This window comes from Microdochium trichocladiopsis (genome assembly GCF_020744255.1).
Source record: "Microdochium trichocladiopsis strain MPI-CAGE-CH-0230 chromosome Unknown B0I36scaffold_14, whole genome shotgun sequence".
Taxonomy (NCBI): domain Eukaryota; kingdom Fungi; phylum Ascomycota; class Sordariomycetes; order Xylariales; family Microdochiaceae; genus Microdochium; species Microdochium trichocladiopsis.
In genome coordinates, this window is record NW_025763557.1 from 833680 (window position 1) to 853361 (window position 19682).

The 19682-nt window shown below is 53.7% G+C and overlaps 3 protein-coding genes across 3 annotated transcripts; 2 read left to right on the plus strand and 1 right to left on the minus strand.

Annotated features, from left to right (window-relative positions):
* Positions 1–461: 461 nt before the first annotated feature.
* B0I36DRAFT_340014 (uncharacterized protein) lies at positions 462–2907 on the minus strand. The gene is made up of 5 exons (XM_046155916.1): positions 2288–2907; positions 1882–2207; positions 1736–1829; positions 1470–1678; positions 462–1405 (listed from the first exon to the last, which is right to left on the minus strand). The coding sequence occupies exons 1-5, from the start codon at positions 2517–2519 to the stop codon at positions 866–868; spliced, it is 1401 nt and encodes a 466-aa protein (XP_046004921.1). The 5' UTR covers positions 2520–2907; the 3' UTR covers positions 462–865.
* Positions 2908–5068: 2161 nt separating this feature from the next.
* On the plus strand, positions 5069–7696 carry B0I36DRAFT_340017 (Alpha/Beta hydrolase protein). Its single transcript, XM_046155917.1, has 5 exons — positions 5069–5306; positions 5352–5532; positions 5580–5973; positions 6026–7057; positions 7114–7696. Exons 1-5 carry the CDS (start codon positions 5213–5215, stop codon positions 7288–7290), a joined length of 1878 nt encoding a protein of 625 aa, XP_046004922.1. The 5' UTR covers positions 5069–5212; the 3' UTR covers positions 7291–7696.
* A 6290-nt stretch (positions 7697–13986) lies between these two features.
* B0I36DRAFT_340029 (uncharacterized protein) lies at positions 13987–15607 on the plus strand. The gene is made up of 5 exons (XM_046155918.1): positions 13987–14279; positions 14340–14442; positions 14525–14612; positions 14716–14921; positions 15035–15607. Exons 1-5 carry the CDS (start codon positions 14038–14040, stop codon positions 15401–15403), a joined length of 1008 nt encoding a protein of 335 aa, XP_046004923.1. The 5' UTR covers positions 13987–14037; the 3' UTR covers positions 15404–15607.
* The last annotated feature ends 4075 nt before the right edge of the window (positions 15608–19682 follow it).

Here is a 19682-nt window from a genome sequence, read left to right on the forward strand (position 1 = left end):
CGTCCACTAGAGGTCTACGGAAGAGGAGGGACGAGAGGCTAACTCGCTCGTCCGGGTCGCTAGACTAGTCGTCGTCAGCGCAAACCAGGCAAGCAACAACGAGTTCTCGACGTACCTCGACAGTCTCCGAAGCCGGCGTCTGCTACGGCGGATATTTATCGACGAATGCCACACGATTATCATAGACGTCGGATACAGAAAGAGGCTAGCGGGCCTCACAGGGCTATACCGATTCGACTGCCCGGTAATTCTGCTCACTGCTACGCTCCCGGTTAAGCTAGAGAGCTGGTTCCGGCAGCAGATGTCGGCAGAGGACGCCGGAATTATTCGAGCTCGGGCGGCCATTCATTGATCCATGATTCGGTTGTTAGGGTTAAAATTGAATGGGTTAGGTATCCCCAGGAGACTGTGAATCGAAAAGAAGAAAAGGGGGTGCCGAATTGAAGGCTCTAATTCTCTGAGGCAATTACTACACGGGCATGAAGAATTGCTACCCGGGCATGACTCTTACACGGGCATGACCCTTTGCAGCCTCTGATTGGTCCATCCCTTTTTGTTAGTGCATCTAGATTCCGCCAACGCTCCCCTTATACCTCGGGATTAGCTCTCCACCACGACGATCGACGAGACATATAGAAGCTATTCACTAGCTAGCTACTACACCAATTACCTCTTATCGCATGTCGATTTAGGGATATCGCTATATCACTTATGAGCATCATATACAGGTCTGCGCTCTTCGTCAACATGCGAATACAGTCCTACGAGCTAAATGGCGCCTCCCAACTGCTTCCACGCATACTCTGTGGCTCTCTGCTATGGTTGGACTCTTCGTTCACTCGAGATGCCATTTCTCCATGATCACTCAGCCCACGATCCTGCTTACCCCGTTTATCCCATTGTCCCTATCCAGATCCAACAGAATGCTCCTCGGACAGAGTAATCTCGATAAGCTCTCCTCGACCCGATACTTCACTCTCCCACGCTCCTCATAAGATACACTCATCTTCTTCTCCGGGCTCATCACGTACTCGGGCATCGCCTGGACGCCGCTTTTTACCCACTTCCACCCCGCACTGCCATCAGGCCTCTCAAGGGCATATCCCTGCAACGACGCCGGGTTGTAGTTGAGGTTGTCCTTGCGGATCCGCGTGATAGGGTGGAAATACTCGTTCGTGGCGCCACCAGTGCCGTCGCCCGGGTCCCGCGGATAGGTGCCCGGTGTGCGGTCGTTCTTCCCGAGAAGCCAGAAGAAGACGCCTTGCAGCCCGGAGAAGTTGTCGAAGATCGGCCCGCAGCCCCAGCCGTTGGTAATATTGATGGAATTGAGCGCGCGACGGTGCTCCTCAATGAGAGTCTTGATCGCGGCGTCTTCGAAGGTGAGCATGTTGGAGAGATTGTCTACCTGGAGCATGGGGAAGTCAGTCGACTAGGATCGTAACTGATGCAGTAGGCTAGGAAGGGCTTACCATCCACGCAAAGGTGTTGTGGCCGATCTCTTCGAAGTCAACCAAGGCATGCGAATCTTCTCTTTGGCCGCCAATGCTGCCGTGGACGCCGGGAAACCAGCATTGCTGCAGATCTTTGGCAGGACCGTCAGCAGTTTTGTGCCACAGGGTAGGAGGGAAGGTTAGTCGTGTTTCGTCAATGGCGAGGGCTTGGAAAGCATAGTCCAGATCTATGGAATCGTCGTTTAGCCTGGTCATTCTGCGAGAGCACTTGCGATAACACTCACTTTTTGACAACTTCGTGTTGTGGAATGCGTACTGCTTGTTGATTGGGAGGCCAACTTTTCTCGCCCAACCCACCACGGGCCATTCCGGGATACCCTAGCCATGCAAGGTCAGTTAAGCAGTATCCACCATGTCCTGCGTCACGTACCAGAGCTCCAACAGTGTCCCAAACGCCAACCACCTTAACCCTGACGTCCGTAAGACCCAGCTCTTCCTTATTATCCAGATACCACGTTGACCTCCTGAAGGGCTCACCGCTCGTATTCGCACGGTACGCGTTCCACATCTCTGTGAAGCGCGACATGTGCACTGCTGAGAGGACGCCGACATCGCAGACAAGGCCGGCGACTGAGCGCACGGTGAAAGCCCCACGCGAGAAGCCGAAGAAGAACAGCTCATCGCCAGGCTCGTAGTTATTGGAGATGAAATCGTAGATTTGAGACACCTCGATGTCGAGACCCCAGCCGAAGCCGCCTGTGAATTGCAGTAGCAAACACATCAGTAAAGCTGTCTGAGCGAAAGCGAAGAGGAAGATTTGGGTTTGAGCAGCTCACCATAGATGGCTTTCTGGAACGGGAGGTCCCCGCTTCCAAGGCCCGAATGGTACGACACGATCTGCTTCACGAGATTACCTTTACCATCAGGGCCACTGTTCGCAACTGCTCGAGCTAACTTGGCGACATTGGTAGGGGCGGACCTGTCGCCTATGTCGGACGCAAGCCATGCGCCGTCTGAGCAGAGGATGATGCGCTTATAGCTTGCCAGCTTCGGCGTTTCTTCTGGCATAGTGTGGCAAGGCTGGAGGAAGGAGAAACTATCAGTTTGTGAGGTGAGGAGTGGAATATGTGGGCCGTCAAATGCGGTCTTGAATGAAAGAGCCTAGGGTTAGGAAAAGGGATGAGCTAGGCTTTATAATATTGGCCTCCTCAGGCATGAAAATATGAAACGGGATGCATTATTGGTTTAAGACCAATAGCAATCCATACTCTTCTATCGCCATTTAACTATTTAATGAATCTTTTAATAAAGCAGAGAGTTTATGACTAGTCTAACTTTGTGGCTTATTACTGACATTCTTTTCGAACAGATGTAAGCTAATGTGAACGAGTAGTCCCATACTTTTCCGTCAGGCGATACGAGGATAACGTCATGGCTGCATATGCCTTTGGCTACGGGCACCCGCGGCATGTGGAACTTCCCACTCCCCTGTCCATCACATGTCAGCAACATCTCCTTGTAGTGCAGTATACCCGCCAATTAAATAGCTTGAACCTGTGGCCTGAATTATGAACATCTAAACAACAGTGCGAGCTCACAGTTCGAAGGCAGCCCAATTCAACCTGCAGCATCCAAGGCTATTTTGGGGAAGGCAGTGGAAAGATACGAGGTCCTCTCAAGTCATGCTTTTACAATAACGCCACATTCTATCCAGTCTAGGACTTTTATTAATAGTACTTACATCATAGCTATGTAACACAGTCAGATTCGAAATCGGTGTCCGTGTAGGTCATGCACAAACAGTTCTGCGCACAGACCGTCTGGCGTAGAGGGCCAGTTTCGAACATGGTTGGATGCAGAGGTTGGGATTATGTAGGCTGGGGATGCCCGAAACTTTGCAGATCACCGAATGCCCCGAAACTTGCAGCTGGAGATGCCCGAAACTTTGCAGCTTACCGAATGCCCCGAAACTTGTAAGCTGGAGCTACTGAGATCACCATTTAGTCGTTTCGACAGAATGCCTCACATCACACTTGCATCTCGTGTTTGCGGTAGAACATACTGCCGATCCCGTTCGAATCTACTCGAGCATGTGATTCAAGCCACTAAGATCGCCATTTATTCGCATGGAGAGTAGAGTGTAATCTCGTCCCACTCTTTATCCTCCTCTCGGTGTATCCTATACGGCTTACGTATTCCCTTCTCTAAGTCCACGTTATTAATAGTGCTTAGCGTGCCTCTTTTCTTCTCTACACCGCGTATCCTTAGTAAAACTGAGCGTGCCTCCTCCCTACTCCACGTCTATATTAGTAATTCTGAGCTTATCCTTTCCCTTCTCTGAGTTCACATCATTGATAGCGTAAGGTGACCTAGTGCCAGGTCGATATTATACTTTAACGAAGTTAATAGGTTAAGTTACTCTACGATCGATAACAGCTCTACGGACAGTGGAGGAGAAGTCGGGATTACCGCAAGCCGGGATCTAACTCCAGGACGTCTGACCCAGAAGCAGTGATAAGGCGTTTCTTGTTAGCCAAACAGGATTGGACTTCTCTGGTTGATCAGGAGCAATAAAAGCCTCTGATGCAAGGACTATTATCCTATCGCCGATCCACGGAAGCGAGGTCCCCCTGTTAATCCTAACCCGTCGATACCACGCTTTATCGCCGCATATTAACTCAACCGTGATGCATTTCAGAGACCGGACCCAATAAAAATTGATTGTCTAGATACGAGCCGTTTGCCTGTCCTCCCTCCTAATACTGTGTTTCGGGATAGCGGATAGACTGAGTGTGCTGTATAGCTAGGACCAGATGGGCTGAGTTATCGGCTGCACGCCAAGAATTGCGGCCTGAGATACGAAACGGTTGCTAATCTTTAAGATGCTCTAGGGATAAGCGAGGACGACGGGCGTATAAGCACTCCGTCGGAGCTGACCCCTAGGTTTACACAAACCTAAGCGTAATCTTCTCATCCCTTCCATATCCCATAATTCTAAGTCGTATTCTGGACTCCACTGGAGAGATCGCCTTGAAAGAAGCTGCGATTGTCAGTAACATATAGCCAAGTGACCGCCTCGCCGTCCCTTCCTCCGGGCCTGGACTGGCTCACAACTGCAGTTGCGAGTGCTCCTGATCCCTCGGGATGACTTTAAGCCTTATGTCCTAATCAAGGGCGACGGGACAAGATTTGATCACAACCATATTGTCCCGAGCGCCAGCATGGACGTCTTCTACCCTCGTGTTTCCATCGCTGTGTTCCCGAATCAACCAGTCCGCATCCCCGGACCAGGTCCACAACGAGGTCTCGACTCTCCGACGGTAACTTCCACTTAATATTAAATCAGATACGCACAGTGCAGCAGCGGAAGAAGCCGTAGATCCAGCTTAGAATTAAGGTAGGCTACGTGCCTCGGATACTTGCCTTCCTGACCCGTGAGGAATGCCACTTTATGCGAAACCTCGGGGCTGAGGCTTTTACTCGGCTACAACTAGTGTTCCTCCAATTTGCATGTGAATGACCCCCCATGATTTCTCTCGACTTCCGACCAGAGTCATATCAGGATTATATAAATGTCCCTAGCATCGTCCCTCAACGCCATCCCATCCTGCTGAGATGTTGAGAAAGAAAAACCCCGATTTCCAGGACCTCGGATAACCAGACCTTCTTATCCTCGGCGCAGCGATGGCTTTCAAGCGAATGACTGTTCCCTCGGCCTACATTTGAAACAACAAAACTGTCGCAAGGGGTTCTAACACAGCATGGATGGACTGAGGAAGCTAGAGAGCCTAGCAGGGAGGGTGGCCGCAATGGATCTAAGGGACGGTCCTTCTACGGACGTTCCGATAGTACTTGGTATGATATTCCTTCCTGGATAGGTCTTCCGTCTGACAGTTCAAGTCCCGGGATTCTCAGGTTGGGGGTCGCCCCTATTCGGCGCTGTCAATTACTGGGGCGGAATTAAGAATATTCCGCAAATCCTCGCGAATGACGGCCACACAGTAATCTTGGCACCAGTTGGGCCGTTATCATCTAACTGGGAGCGGGCATGCGAGTTATACGCACAGCTTAGCTCTTCCAGGTATTTACGTCAGTGCCCTCTACTAAACTGTCACTAACACCCTACAGGTTTACGCAGTATAATCTGGAGACGAACGAAATCGAAGGAGAGCCTAAGGTCATCGATGTCGACTACGGGGACGTGTTCCCCACCCGGCACCGATATGAGTCGGTAGCCCGCGGCCAAAGGGCCGCAATTCTCTACACACAGGAGCCTCAGTGGCAGAATTGGACCTGGGGTGAGCATAGTCCCGCTCATTTTATTTGCCATTCCCAGGGTGGAAATACAGTCCGATACTTGCTCCATCTCATGGAGCATTGCACAGAAAATTCGGAGCAGACTTTGCCGCACCCAAGATACTTCAACACACCACGGCGCAGCAAGTGGGCTATTTCCGTTTCAACAGTTGGGACTCCACATAGAGGTACAACGGTAGTAGACGCTCTATGGAACCTCTCCAGGGTATGTTATAGTTGCAATCACGCATGTGCCACCGCTCTAACACTGCGCATAGCATTTAGATCTTCCCGAACAGACTCGATTACTAGGTCGATTGTTCGCAGTACTGTCCTTTAAGGACCAGCACCGCAGAACGTACGACCTCCAGCTTGACCACTGGGGCATCAAGAGAGGCACTAGAAGAAACCGAAATGAAACTTTCTCAGAAATGCGAGAGCGACTGGAATCTTCGGTTTGGCAAGCAAATCCCGGACCAGTGCGCCGGTGGATTGAATCAAATCACAACGCCCTCTACGATAACAGCGTGATGGGAGTAAACGAACTGAACGATAAGACGATTCCAGCATCAAACGACGTATACTACTTCAGTCTGTCGTTTAGCTGTGTGGAGCCATTTCCACCAGATTGGCCATCTTGGACATTAGAGGCTATACAGGAGTTCCCCTTGACTATCACTCGGTTTCTCGAGGAGCTGCCAATCATCGGCAATATCGACAAGACGATTCAAGATGGCCTGAACCATATCCCATTCCTCGGTGCTTTCTATTCGGAATTTCACAAGTTCAGCTTCGGCCTGGCTACACAAATTGCTCAAGGGATTATTAGTGTCGCCACGAACGTACCTGGCGGATGGCGTATCGTCTCAAATGTAGTCGATATACGCGAAGCCACGAGGTGGCTGGTCGACAAGGTCCTAAACCGTTTCATACAGGAAGTCGGTTACAATGTTAGGGTTCCGCCACCTGGGGATTATCTCCCGATAGCGAGCGTCCTTCCGCTCATGTTCCCAACAGCGTACGCCATCAGTTCCCAGGAACTAAGCGATGATCAACGGCAAATCCTAAGAGACGACTCAGAGGACTGGAAGGTCAACGATGGGATTGTCAATACAGCCTCTATGAAAGGTCCTCTTAATCGAAACGGAGACATTCCCGCGAATCGGGGCAGAAGTCTCATTGTCGACGCTTGTGACTTTCCCAGACTTCCAGAACAAGTCGCAAATGCAAGAGGAAAATACTGGCACTTTGGCACCACCGACGGTATGGATCATGCCGATGAGATTGGCATCTGGATTGAAAGTGATACAGTTGAGTGGTACCATACTTCTAAACTGAGAGGCAGCTGCATTAACCATCGCATCAGGGAAAAAAAGTGGCATCCATGTACACGGATCTTGTGACGATTGTATCTCACCTCTTAGCTTCTCACCTGCCTCGAGCAGGGAGGCGACTAAGCAGTGATGAACTACCCACCCCCGGGAGTTTCTTTCGCGTTCTTGGTTGGCTTCGACAGAGATTCAGGTCCTCATCGCTAAGGTGAAGAACGACATCAAGAACCTATCTATTCATCTCTATATGCCTTTCTACTTCATCTGGGCAAGAAGCCGGAGGCTTGATCGTCCTGCGATAGTCCACCCACGGCATCCCCACACTTGCCTGGACATTCCCGGGACATAATAAGCTTCTTTCAGGACGACGAACGTAAAGTAAAGACTCCCCGACCGCCGTATGATCAGGCCAGTTGGAAAGTGCTCGGTGCAGAGTCGTATTGGCTGTGTATCTGATCTCTTAGAGCCATCAATCCATCTTGATTCGACAATGTTCCTGCCAGCACATCGTGAGCACGAGATAAATCAGACGCAGTGCCCCGTGGTATGATCCCCACATGCATTTTAAGACGTCGGACCCACTTGATTCAGCTGAGCCACTGACATTTTGGGTACGGACTTTATGCACCGGGTAACCCTTATCTCTCACTGCAGGATACGGCGGGAGCTCCACGTGACAGCGTTAAGCTGACACTTTGCTCTAATAACATCTTACACTTCTCCGCATTCCCTTCTTTCCTCCATTACGCACCTCTGCGCACCTCTCGCACCTCTGCGCACCTCTCGCACCTCTGCGCACCTCTCGCACCTCTGCGCATGCCCATCTCGCACTTCTGCGTATCTCTATCATGTACGGTGAAGTACTCGCCAGCCCGTTCGATACTTTGGGCCTAGAGTATCGCCAGGATTATGGCCCGGATGAGATTGAGAACGCCGCGAAGTTTGCACGCATTCACGCTCATCCAGACCGAAGAGGGCGACTGAACATACCAATAGACCGGTGGCCAACAACTCACGACATCGACCGCGCGAGCAACCGTTTACTCAGCAACGAAAACACCGATCACTATGCTGACTTCCCCCGAACTCTTATAATCACTAAGAAGGGTGGGATGGACTACACGGAGGCATGCCTCTCCCAACTGCCCAAGTTCACCAGATGCGATCACTGCTGGATACCTCTTCCAAAGATACATATTCGGCGACACCTCGAGAACGCTCATGATGTCTGTACGATATGTGACAGGATTCCTGACGGGCCACTCGCAGCTCATATACGGGACAAACACCAGCAGAACATTTGAAAGGTGTGTGGCCACGTCGAGCCCCTGTCGATGCGAGCGCACCTCAAAAGCCATTTTGTCGTCGGCTGCCGTTGTGATCAAGCAAGCGAGGAGGAAATCATGTCCCATCTTCTCGAGAAGCATCTCAAATGTCCAGTTTGCCCCCAAAACACAAGTATATATGTACTGCTGCGCCACCTGGAGGACGAACACAAGTTCAACTCCTGCTATGGTTGCGAAGGCCTTTCACACGTCAAGCAGGCTGACCATTTCCGCCCAGACCACGACTGGCTTATCTGCCCCTGGGATGAAGACCACTACCTAACCATTATTGCCGGCCGGGAAGGCCTCACTTTCGCGGATTCCTGACCATCATTCCCGCTGGAACTTGGCTGGCGCAGTCAAGTTCCCGGTGGGGCGCAAGGGCCATACAGGGGTAGCAGGGGGGCACGCAGTCAAGTTCCGTAACCCCAACGCAGTCAAGTTCCGCGCGCCAAAACAGCTGGGGGTTAACTGCTAACCCTAACCCCGGGTTAGCCCCAACTAACCCCAACCCCCGGGGCTACAACCCCCAACTAACCCCAACTCCGCAGCTGCGCGCATGGGCCGGGGGAGGCGAATGTCGTAGGCCAGGGTCTGGAAAGGTTAAGGGGTCGGGAATAATAAGGGAGATGAAAAGAAAGTACGCGACGCGGCAGGGGAGAGGAGAGACGCGCGGATAGAAACCCCCAGAAGCATAGCTAGAGATAGATAGATGTCAAATACTAACGGTAGACTCGCAAGCGTAAGAAACAATAGTACGACATTACAGCGAAGCATAATGGCAGCATCCGACAGCGCAGTCTCAGCCGTCTGGCTATACGAGCCGGCGCGCGTTCTCATGTGCTTGTACTGCAAGGCAGCTATCCGACCAGGCGTCAACGTCGCTCCGCACTTCCGGCAGGCGCACCAGATCCAAGGAGACGAGCTACAGCAGATCAGAGAGCTAGCCACCGCGATTACGGAGACGGCAGCTAGCACCGGCGGGCTGGTTGACCCGCACTCGGCCGAGCTCCCAGCAGACGGTAGCAAGCCGATCGAGCAGCTCGCCGTCCAGGCCGGGCTCCGCTGTACGGCGTGCCGATATCTGACGACGAGTAGTAAGCGGATGTCGCAGCACTGGAACAGGTCGCGAGCCGCCGGACAGCAGGGGCACGACGGGCCCAGTAGCTGGGAGGGCGCAGCACTCCAGTCGTTCTCGTCGGCCAGGCAGTTTACGCGATACTGGGTCGTCGACGCCCCGATCCCCATGCCAGGACGGGAGGGCTCGAAGGAGGGGGTTAAAGTACCGGTTCTAGCGGAGCCAGGCCCCAGCCCGGGCGCGGGACCGCACTGGGAGGCCCACATAGCGGCGTACGAGGCTAAAGTGGCCGCCGAAGACGCGGAGCGGGGCCGGATAATCGACTACGAGGCCGGCGTCCATTTCGAGTCGCCGTGGGTCCGCCAAATGGGCTGGGCGGCACATCTGGCCGGTAAGGATATGGCGGAGCTACGGCGCGCCGCCGAGCCAGGTCTATCGACGAAGGAGCTAGCTAAGCTAAGCTGGTCTACCCGGAAAGAGAGGGAGGCTTCAGAAGCGGCGCTCGTACGGCTAGGCCAGAGCTTCGACCGGGAAATCAACCGGTGTAGCCGGCGGATCGGCCAGGTACCCGTCGAGACGCTCTGCTGGCTAGCGAGCCGCGACCCGAACCGGCCGTCGCCGCGGCCGTTCAGTATAAAGCAGGAGGCGCAGACGATAGAGAAGTACCGGAGCTACTGGCGGCGCTATCTATGCTACTGCGTACGGGTCTTCCGGCTCGGCCGTACGGAGGCGAGGAGGAAGCACCAGGTCCAGTTTACCGACGGGTAGTGGGCCGCTCTCGAGGCCGTTACGGAGGCTCTCGATAGTACGAAGGAGGAGTGCTCCCGGGTAGGCGGCGGCGGCGAGGAGGAGAACGGCGACGACGGTTATCTAGACGAAGCCGTCTTCACGTTTTGTATTCTATCGCTTACGCAGCAGGTGCTCGTCCGGCCGTACGTGAACCCGCTACTACACTTCACTACGGTACTCGCGATCGACCCCGTCCGAGCACGGTTCCGGCTACCAGCCGAGTTCACGCCACTACTAGCAGGGCTATCGTGGTGTAGCCGCGTACTACTGCTCGAGTACTTGTTCGAGCACATGCCGATCCAGGAGGAGGCTACCGGGGAGACCGGGGATGCCGGGGAGGAGGACGAAGGGCCCAGCCGGCTACGGGGAAAGGATATCGACGTATTTATGGACGGCTACCGGTAGTGGATCGCGGACGGCGCGTATAGCCCGTTTAGCACGCTCATACGGTTTATAACGATCGGTAAGGGCTACCGAGTAAAGGAGGGCGGTACGGCACGAATTATCTGGGAGGACGGGAAGTAGGCGCTCCGGCTCCACGGCTTCCGGATCGAGGTTCAGGACTTCCGGCGGATAGCCCAGGGGCTCATGTCAACGGCCGAATCGGCGCTCGACGGGCTGCTATACGGCCAGTCGGGGGCGCTACTAGACCGGACCAGGCTCGATCAGATCAGCGATACGGTCATATACGAAGGAGACGGGAAATCGTTTATTACGAACCCGTAGAACAGCTGGCTTCGAGCCGGGCCACGCGTCGTTACCGAGCTCGTCTCGGAGAAGCTCTAGTCACCGTAGCGGTAGTAGTACTACCGGGAGAGGTCGCAGAAGTAGCTAAACTAGATCGGGACGCTAAAGAGCCAGCTGCTCATACTAACGCACGTCTGGGGAGGCCAGCCAGGCCGAGGACCCGAGATTACAAGCGTACGGTATCTAGATACGAAGTAGCTTAGCCGGAGCGTCTATACATTCGATAGGTAGGTGATGCTCGTGACGGACCGAGATAAGGCTAAGTCGATCCGCGGCTACGGCCGAAAAGTCGCCCGGTTTCTCCCGGAACGGATCGGGCGGCTGCTCGTCGTCTATCTCGTCTGGCTAGTCCCGTTCGAGGAGATGCTACTCGATGCGACGCGGGCTTGAAGGCCGTCCGACTCGCTACGGCACTAGCTATGGAAGGACGCGCGGAAGGGCCGCTAGGGGACGGAGGTGCTAACGAAGGAGCTCCGATCAGCTACGATAGGCCATCTCGGCGTCGAGCTAGGTACTTCGGCGTACCGACATCTGGCGATCGAGCTAGGCCGGACGATCCAGGGGCTAGTCGTACAGTAGAAGGAGCTCGAGGTCGGCGCGGCCGACGACGGATACGGGGCCGAGGACGAGGAATTCGACGAGGCTACCGGCGAGGTACGGCCGAGGGACCGGACAGAGGTAATCTGGGATCTGCAAGCGACACATAGTAGTACTATGGCACGATCGCACTACGCGATCAACATCCAGTTCCCAGGGCAGCTACAGCCGCAGATGATTGCTAACTACCGCGAGATTAGCCGGCTCTGGCACTAGTATCTAAGCTGGGATAGCCAGGGTAAGGGCAAGTCGCCGGACAAGGTCCAGAAGCGGACGAGGAAGCGGAAGAGAGAGTCTTCGGAAGCCGAATCGTTCGATAAGGAGGCCGGACTCCCGGGTAGGGAGGAGGAGACGAGAGAGCCGAGCCCAGAACCGTCGAAGCAGAGAAAGGCGCTCCCAGAAGCGGTCGGAGAGATCAGGCGCCGGACCCAGCAAGGGCTGGAATCGATTATCGGGGCCGGTACCCGCTAGAGAACGATAGAGCAGGAGCAGGCTATGGTCCGGATTATGCAGATGCGAGGCGGCTCCGTACTTATCGTCGTACTACCGACAGGCGGCGGCAAGAGTCTGTTATTTATAGTCCCGGCCGTACGAGGGGTAAACGGCGGTATTAGTATCGTCGTCGTTCCGTTCGTGGCGCTAATCGACGATCTCGTAGCGAGGGCACGCTCGTTCGGGATCGACTACGTGCGGTGGAGGTCGGCCGAGGAGGAGGGCCGGGAAGCTAACTCACTCGTATGCGTGGCGAGTCTAGTCGTGGTCAGCGCCGACTAGGCTAGTAACCACGAGTTCTACAATGTGACAACCCGACCAACAGGTCGCAAGATCGGGCCAAGGACAAGGGCAGGTCATGCACGCGGGGAGGCACACCCCGGAAGGGCGTTAGATAAATCAGGCAATTACGTCAGCAGGACAAGGGGCATACGGATATGTGGATCGCAACATATCCAGCGATCCCAGGATATGGGGATCACAACATATCCAATGATCCCAGGGGCACGAACTGAAGGACAAAGGATATATATGGGATGGAGGATCTCCTTGACAGACAGTCATTACCTTTGTACTTCAGCGATCAATCTAAGTATCAGTTTCACCACACACTTGAACTAGTCACTCAATTGCCGAGACTGGTATCTCTTCCCAGAGACACGACAACCCATCAAGAGAGAACGACAGCAGGAGTCAGTGAGTATTGCGAAGGCTTTACCTATCTTCCAGAACAGCAACCCCAGCGCCCTGCCCTACGGTTGACCCCGGAGGCAGGATCGTGACAACTATAACCTATTCCTGATTCCCTTATTATACGGCTCTTAGCTTGCCGTGTTAATCGGAGGTTGTAACTATAGTTTCGGCGGAGATCTTACCTATCGTAAAGCCCGTTTCGTTGAAGTTATAGATATCGTTATTGTGGATCCCGTATTTCGCGATTATATTTCGTACGAGCTTAAACTACGCGTGATACGCGTCCGGATCTTCGTAGAGGACTCTCTGATAGTCGATTCTTCGATTAAAACGCGTTCGGAGCTCAGGTCGTTGTTGTACGAAGTTTACAGCCTAGTTGGTTCCGACGCGCGGCGCGTCGCGTACGTGGAGGAGTCGATCCGCCATTTCTCGAATACCACGAAGGCGCGGTGGAAACGATCGCGAATCTAAGTCGACTATATATCGCACGATACTCTGCTCTTCGTACGAGGTTAATTTCTGGCAGGGTGGTCGGATATCGCGTTTCGCAGCTCGGCCGTGGTATCGTTGCTGGAGTGTCGTACGAGATATATTATAGAGTAATGTAGCCTTTCGTACGCTTAATTTTGGGTTGGATTGGAGCGCATTTAGCGCTAGAACCAAATCACTTTCAATTGATTGTCGTCCCATGATTAAAGGTGGAGAAAAAGGAGAAAGAATGAACCTTAATGAAATTGCAGGAAGGTGACCCGTTCACCCGTGGATTACGTTACCCCACTAGCTAAATAGAGCGGGTCCTGTCTTATTAGGTTACTTATTATATCATTATTCCTTCGGTCTCATTAAGGGCCACCCAACCAGGCAAGGGACTTTCGCACCCGGCTTCCAATCAGCTATATGAAATGCTTTGCTGCATACTAATAGTCTTGATGGCGTCCGAACCACTGTAGCATAGCTAGTTACTTCTAAGAAACGGGGGTTTCGCTCTTGCCCGTCTTGGCAATATGGACTAAAGACGGCTGAGTCCATGCTTATCAATTTCGATAAAGCCTAGTCACGCGCGGGGCTTGCAGGAAGGGACACGTGGGCTACTATCATATCACGTGGATATGTGGTTAGTGCGCTCTGTACTTGAAGAGCTCTGTCAGCTTACTGTGGGGCTACAAAAAGCTCTTCCAAGACATTGGAGTACTCCCTGATAGCTGTGATAGTTTCATTTCATCCAGCTGAGTGCCCAGATGTTGAACGTCGCGCACATTCGCAGCCACTTCATCGAGACCTGTCTGGACGATCGGGCAAACTCATCTGTGAACCAGACTGTCGACGAGAAGCACGCGCTAACATCGCCTCCCGACAGAATGGACTCCTGGAACATCAAAGACGCACGCGCCATGAGAGCGCTTCAATCGCTGCTGAAGGAATCGAAGCCTACGGAGACGAGTAATAGGACCATTGAAGTGATCGTAGCTGGTCTGCCGAGGTGATTATCCCCCTCGCATCTCATTCCATAAGTTTGAATGCTAATGATTGCTGTTATAAGATGTGCCACCAGCTCGCTACAGGCGGCCCTGCACTCTGAATGGCTGGACTACAAGCCGACTCACCATATGGCTGAGGTCATTGCCTTTCCCAAGGCACGACAGGTAAGTCTAGAGCTGCGCGAGTGCACTGTATATGGTCGCAGCGACTCGACTAACAAAGGCATGACTGGGCCTGCCATTACAGCTGGCTATTCAAACCTTGCGGGAACCCCATCCCGAAAAGCGCCAGAAGCTGCTCGCCGAGATGCTTAAAGGCTACCGCGCTATAACTGGTGAGTATCCAACATAGACAACTTACTCTCCTCCCCCTTCTCTCCCAATGACTGTACACCTGCAAAGGACAACCCGAGCACTTACCTCCTTCACCCCCCGCAGATCAGCCCGCGTGCATGTTCACTGCCGACCTGATGGACCTGTACCCCGACGCCAAGATCGTGCTGAACCAGCGGCGTAACGGCCGGGTATGGGCCAACTCTGTCAACAACACCATCGTCTTTTGGTCCAAACTCCACTACCGAATCCTTGGAATCTGGTTTCCTATGAACCGCGACATGCACCAGCTGGGCGCAGGTCTCTGGCAGGTGAGTACTGAATCCCCTCGCGGCGCCCGTTGCGACGACGACGACGACGACAATAATGGATGGATATATCTGGATAGTGAGCGCTGACCGGGATAAAATGATCGAAACGACAGTTCAGCGCGGACCAAATGGGTACGCCGAACCCGTTCAGTACCGCCGACCCCAACTTCAGTCGGCCAGACTACTACGACGCCTTCATCGACAACGTGCGCCGCGAGGCTAAGAAGCGCGGGAGGGAGGTGCTGGAGTGGCAGCCTGAGGACGGGTGGAAACCTCTTTGCGAGTTCCTGGGCAAGCCCGTGCCGCCGGCTGATGTGCCCTTCCCCAAGACCAACGAGACGGCCGAGATTAAGAAGGTTATTAGGATTCTCTACGTGCTGGGGGCCATATCCTGGATGTGCGTAGGCGGGCTGGGCTATGCAGCTGTTAAGTACGGGCCGTACCTGGCCGGTCTAGCTAGGGCAAAGGTTGCGACGTGGTGATACGGTAGTGGTAGAAGGTTGGAGCAGCCATATTCACACTCGCCTGGCGTAGGCGTTATCTTCATGATAAGCACCTCTGCACGGAATGTAAGGGGAAATTCGTCAATCTCATACTCTATAACGTAATCCACAAGCAAGTGAGCCACACAAGCAAGTGAGCCACCCACCAGGCACCCGTACGACAATGTATAAGAGAATTCAACCATAATGCCTTAAATTAATTGAAACTATGAGGAATCCTCTTCTTCAGAGGTAGATATAACTTTCTGATACGTACGAGCATTATGGCCGGGCTCGCCGCAGACGCCACATCGTCGCGCGCGTGTTTCTGGCCTCCTCGTACGACTACTATTCTGACTCGTTCCGCCCTTAACTACTCCGTCGCGTCGATTTAAGCCTTCAAATCTTTTGCCTGATTAATCGTGAGGGACCCTGACCATCATTCACAAGCAGATTGCGTCCAGTTGGCGCGTCTCTGCCATACAACAGGGAGCGGGCGCTTGGGCCATTGCACTCATTCTGAACCCCAAGTGCTCCATATTAGGATGGCAATTGATAGGGGGGCATGACGAATTGATACGCGGGCATGACCCTTAGGGGGGCATGACTTTTCGGGCCTCTGATTCGTCAATTTCTTTTTTGTTAGTGTTGGCAGAATTCTGCCGTACCCTGTTAAGTACCTCAAGGCTATCTCCCCTAATCTCGGAGCTGACACGACGCGACGCGATCAGATCAAGCCCACCAACAGCAAGCAAATCCACCATGGTCAACCTTCGATAATTGGGAACTTCGTCATGTTCCAATCCGAGTCTCCTTCCAACTCGAGACGACGAACCCGTAGTTCTAGTCCCCACGCTCAAGATCAAGTACGGCCTCGAAAACGACAGCGGCAGAGCCGACAGGGCAAGTTCAGCCCGCCGATATTTGCGAATCGGCCATCCTCAGCGAGCAGCATAGCAACAAGTATCGGCCAATACTACGGAGTCGGCGACGAAGATGTACTCGGAAATCTCTTTGCATCTTACCCAGAAACCTTCACGACAGCTCCACAGCCGCACGGATGGCGTGGACTTCACGAGCCACCATGGGAGCTCCGTTTCGATCACGAGGTGCACCTCTCAAACGATTTCCCGTCCGGTGGAAGGCAGTCCTTACGAGTGAGGATTCCTGTCCCAGGACCAGAAACCGACCCACTGTCTTCCTTGCCACTTCAATCAGCACAACAGCAGCAATCGTCACCCACACGGGCCGAGTTTCAATCTGCCCTGAAGCTAGTACGAAAAGTGATTGGGACGGAGCGGAGGCTTACGCTCGAGCTCGCTCGGTCATACGAACGAGTACGTCAATGGCGCGAGAGATGGGGCTACTCACCACTCAGCTCAGATGCGATTGAATCGCCTCCTCCCTACTCACCGCCCCGAGAGCCGTCCGCCCAAGCTTCATCTCCTCAAGAGATGCGATCTTCTCCTCGGATGTCTTCGTCCCCCGACCCAGACCCGATCCCGAATCCGCCGATCCCAGGCGACCCAAAGCCGTCAGCCGAAGCTTTGTTCGACGTGGTAAACACCTTTGCGAAAGAGAATGGCTTTGGCATCGTCCGACGACATGCCTATTCCTACAATGGTCGGAGGATGAGGTACTCTTTCCAATGTGACCGATACGGAGAACCACGGCCGAGTAGAGGTACAGGGCTTCGGCTACGCAAGTCTCGGAAGTGTGGATGCAAGTGGATGGTCATTGCTGAAGCTCTAGAAGAGGGCAAGTGGCTCCTAAGACAACACCCAAACCCCGAACACAATCAACACAATCATGGACGTAGCATTAGGCCGTCTGCGCACCCTTCCCACCGACGACTCACTACACCCATCAGGGCTACCATCGAGTCGACGAGCCGTCGGGTCGGTATCCGGGCCCGTGACGTACGGGCTGTGGTCCAAGACCAACATCCCGAGTCAATCTTGACGCAGAGGGACATCTACAACGCCCGAGCTCTCATCAACCGAGACAAGCTGAATGGCTATACTCCCACCGCCGCGTTAATCAAGCTGTTTGACGAGATGGAGATTCCCTATCTCGTGAAGTGGGCGGACGATGAGCCAAACCGTCTCGTTGGCCTTGTCTGGACTTTTCCCTACTGCCTCCAGATGTGGAAGCGGTTTCCCGAGGTGATCAGCTTCGACAACACATACAACACCAATCGCTTCAAGCTTCCATTATTTCAGGCAACAGGACAGACCTGCCTTGGCTCTGTCTTCAATGCTGCTTTCGGCCTGATTGACAACGAGAGACGGGAGGGGTTTCAGTTCCTCTCCGAGAGTATTCGACAGCTCTCAGAGCAACACTCTATTCGCCAACCGGACGTTATCATTACCGACTTCGACGATCAGATGAAGGCAGCCCTGAATGATCAGTTCCCTGATGCACAGCAGCAGCTGTGCATCCACCATATCAATTCTAACGTCTTGCTCAAGTCAAAGCAGAAGTGGGCCAAGGGCCACAGCAGCAGCAGTTCCGACAGCAGCGACGGAGAAGACTCTGCTCCACAGGCACAGGCTGAGCTGAGCCCCAAAGACCGACAGTTGGTCCACGCCCCGACGGCGGCGGTCATCCCTCATAGCTATCGAGGGGTCCTCATGATGTGGAAGCTCGTCATGTTTGCGGAGACTGAGGAGGCTCATGAGAAGGCGTGGAGAAATCTCTGCAATGAGTTTGATGACCAGCGAGCTATCCTGCGGTATCTCCATGGAACTTATATGCCTGTACGGGCGCAGTGGGCGCGCTGTTTCATTCGCAAGTATCGCAACTTCGGCGTCCGCGTCACCTCTGGTACAGAAGCAAGCAACAACAACATCAAGAGCTATCTCCTGAATGGTATGAGCCATCTCTATCGGCTCATGGAGGCTATGCAGGACATGATGAGGGACCAGGAGCGAGATTTCAACGACGCTTGCGCAGCGGACGAGGTACTTACCGCGCGAGAGTACATTGGGCCTAGCTCGGAGTATCTCGGCGAACTCCGGACGGCGCTCTCTTCCAAGGGCCTTGGACTGATCAACAAACAATATCGGCTTGCAAGGAAAGCAATGCCGACCGGGAAGAATCCGTTCCCTGAATCCCTCGGGGATTGCGGCGAGGACTGCTCGTTGTCGATCGAGCTTGGAATTCCCTGCTGCCACAGGATCTACTCAAAGCTGAATAATGGTACGCCTTTCACGAAATGGGACGTCCATCCTCGGTGGCACCTACGAGAAGCATCCTCTCGAGATCCATACCGACGAATCCTCGACCCTAAGATCGCCACTGCTCTCCGTGGCAGACCTAAGAACGCCAAGCAGGCCGTTCCATCAGGGATAGCCATCGAGACTAGTAGTCAGCCGATTGGTCAACCGGTCGACCAGAGGGCCCCCGAGCCGTAGGCGAGGTCGTCCACAGGGCAGCTTGAACAAGTCGACTCAGGCCAGAATGGAACTTGGGACGAGCCGACAGGCCAGTGGCCAAGCTGATGTCTCGAATCAGCGCCAGTTACGCAGCCAGTCGACCCTTCTAGGGACGGGAAGAACCACAGGAGTTCGTGCCAGCGGGCGGAGAACGCAGCCCAGCATTCGGAGACGGAGGAATCAATGGGAGCTGGCTGATGGCGAAGAGGAGATTCTTCCTTCCATAGTAGTAAGGGGAGACGTAGACAGCTTTGGTTATGAAACAGCCCTTGAATACCCTGTACCTGTGAGGCGGGCCGCACCCACTCAATTAGGAAGCACTCGCTGAGTCAGCGAGCGCCCGTCTCTTACCTGTCGCTCGCCTGGCGCTCGCCAATCGAGCGACGGTAAGGCAATAGTCTTGTACGACAGCGACCTTTTGGAATACAGAGAACTTCCCATCGCGTGCCTATTCCGGATCAGTACCTTCTCCTTAACAGTACCGAAAGCAATACTTCTCTTTGACGCCTGTTCTAAAGGGTTAGTGTTGGTCGGGTGCATTTGCGGTCACGAAATCTGGGCTTGTTAAGAGGGCTGGCTTCACCGCCTTTGCTCGGAAGTATTTATGGATCTAGAAAATTTGGCCCAATCAAGTGTTACAAAAAGTCATGCCCCCCTATCAATTGCCCTTAATAAGTCCTCCGTAGCCCCGCCTTGGGTCGCAGCTACCCTACCCTTAAGAGGCGTCCTTAACTCAACATAGATACGGAAAGCTAAATCATGCAATGATTTAAGTCAGTACTTCGAGGTCGCGAAGCGTTGGCTACACCTTTACCACGGAAATTACCCTGAGTTCATCCTGT

Excerpts from the sequence above, each read along its gene's own strand:
- B0I36DRAFT_340014 (XM_046155916.1), bottom strand. The coding sequence starts at position 2,519 with ATGCCAGAAGAAACGCCGAAGCTGGCAAGCTATAAGCGCATCATCCTC. Across the intron at positions 2,208-2,287 it reads GTTCCAGAAAGCCATCTATG|GCGGCTTCGGCTGGGGTCTC; the intron begins GTGAGCTGCTCA and ends TGCAATTCACAG. Across the intron at positions 1,406-1,469 it reads ACAACACCTTTGCGTGGATG|GTAGACAATCTCTCCAACAT; the intron begins GTAAGCCCTTCC and ends CCCATGCTCCAG.
- B0I36DRAFT_340017 (XM_046155917.1), top strand. The coding sequence starts at position 5,213 with ATGGATGGACTGAGGAAGCTAGAGAGCCTAGCAGGGAGGGTGGCCGCA. Across the intron at positions 5,533-5,579 it reads GCACAGCTTAGCTCTTCCAG|GTTTACGCAGTATAATCTGG; the intron begins GTATTTACGTCA and ends AACACCCTACAG. Across the intron at positions 7,058-7,113 it reads TCTGGATTGAAAGTGATACA|GGAAAAAAAGTGGCATCCAT; the intron begins GTTGAGTGGTAC and ends CCATCGCATCAG.
- B0I36DRAFT_340029 (XM_046155918.1), top strand. The coding sequence starts at position 14,038 with ATGTTGAACGTCGCGCACATTCGCAGCCACTTCATCGAGACCTGTCTG. Across the intron at positions 14,443-14,524 it reads CCTTTCCCAAGGCACGACAG|CTGGCTATTCAAACCTTGCG; the intron begins GTAAGTCTAGAG and ends CTGCCATTACAG. Across the intron at positions 14,922-15,034 it reads TGGGCGCAGGTCTCTGGCAG|TTCAGCGCGGACCAAATGGG; the intron begins GTGAGTACTGAA and ends TCGAAACGACAG.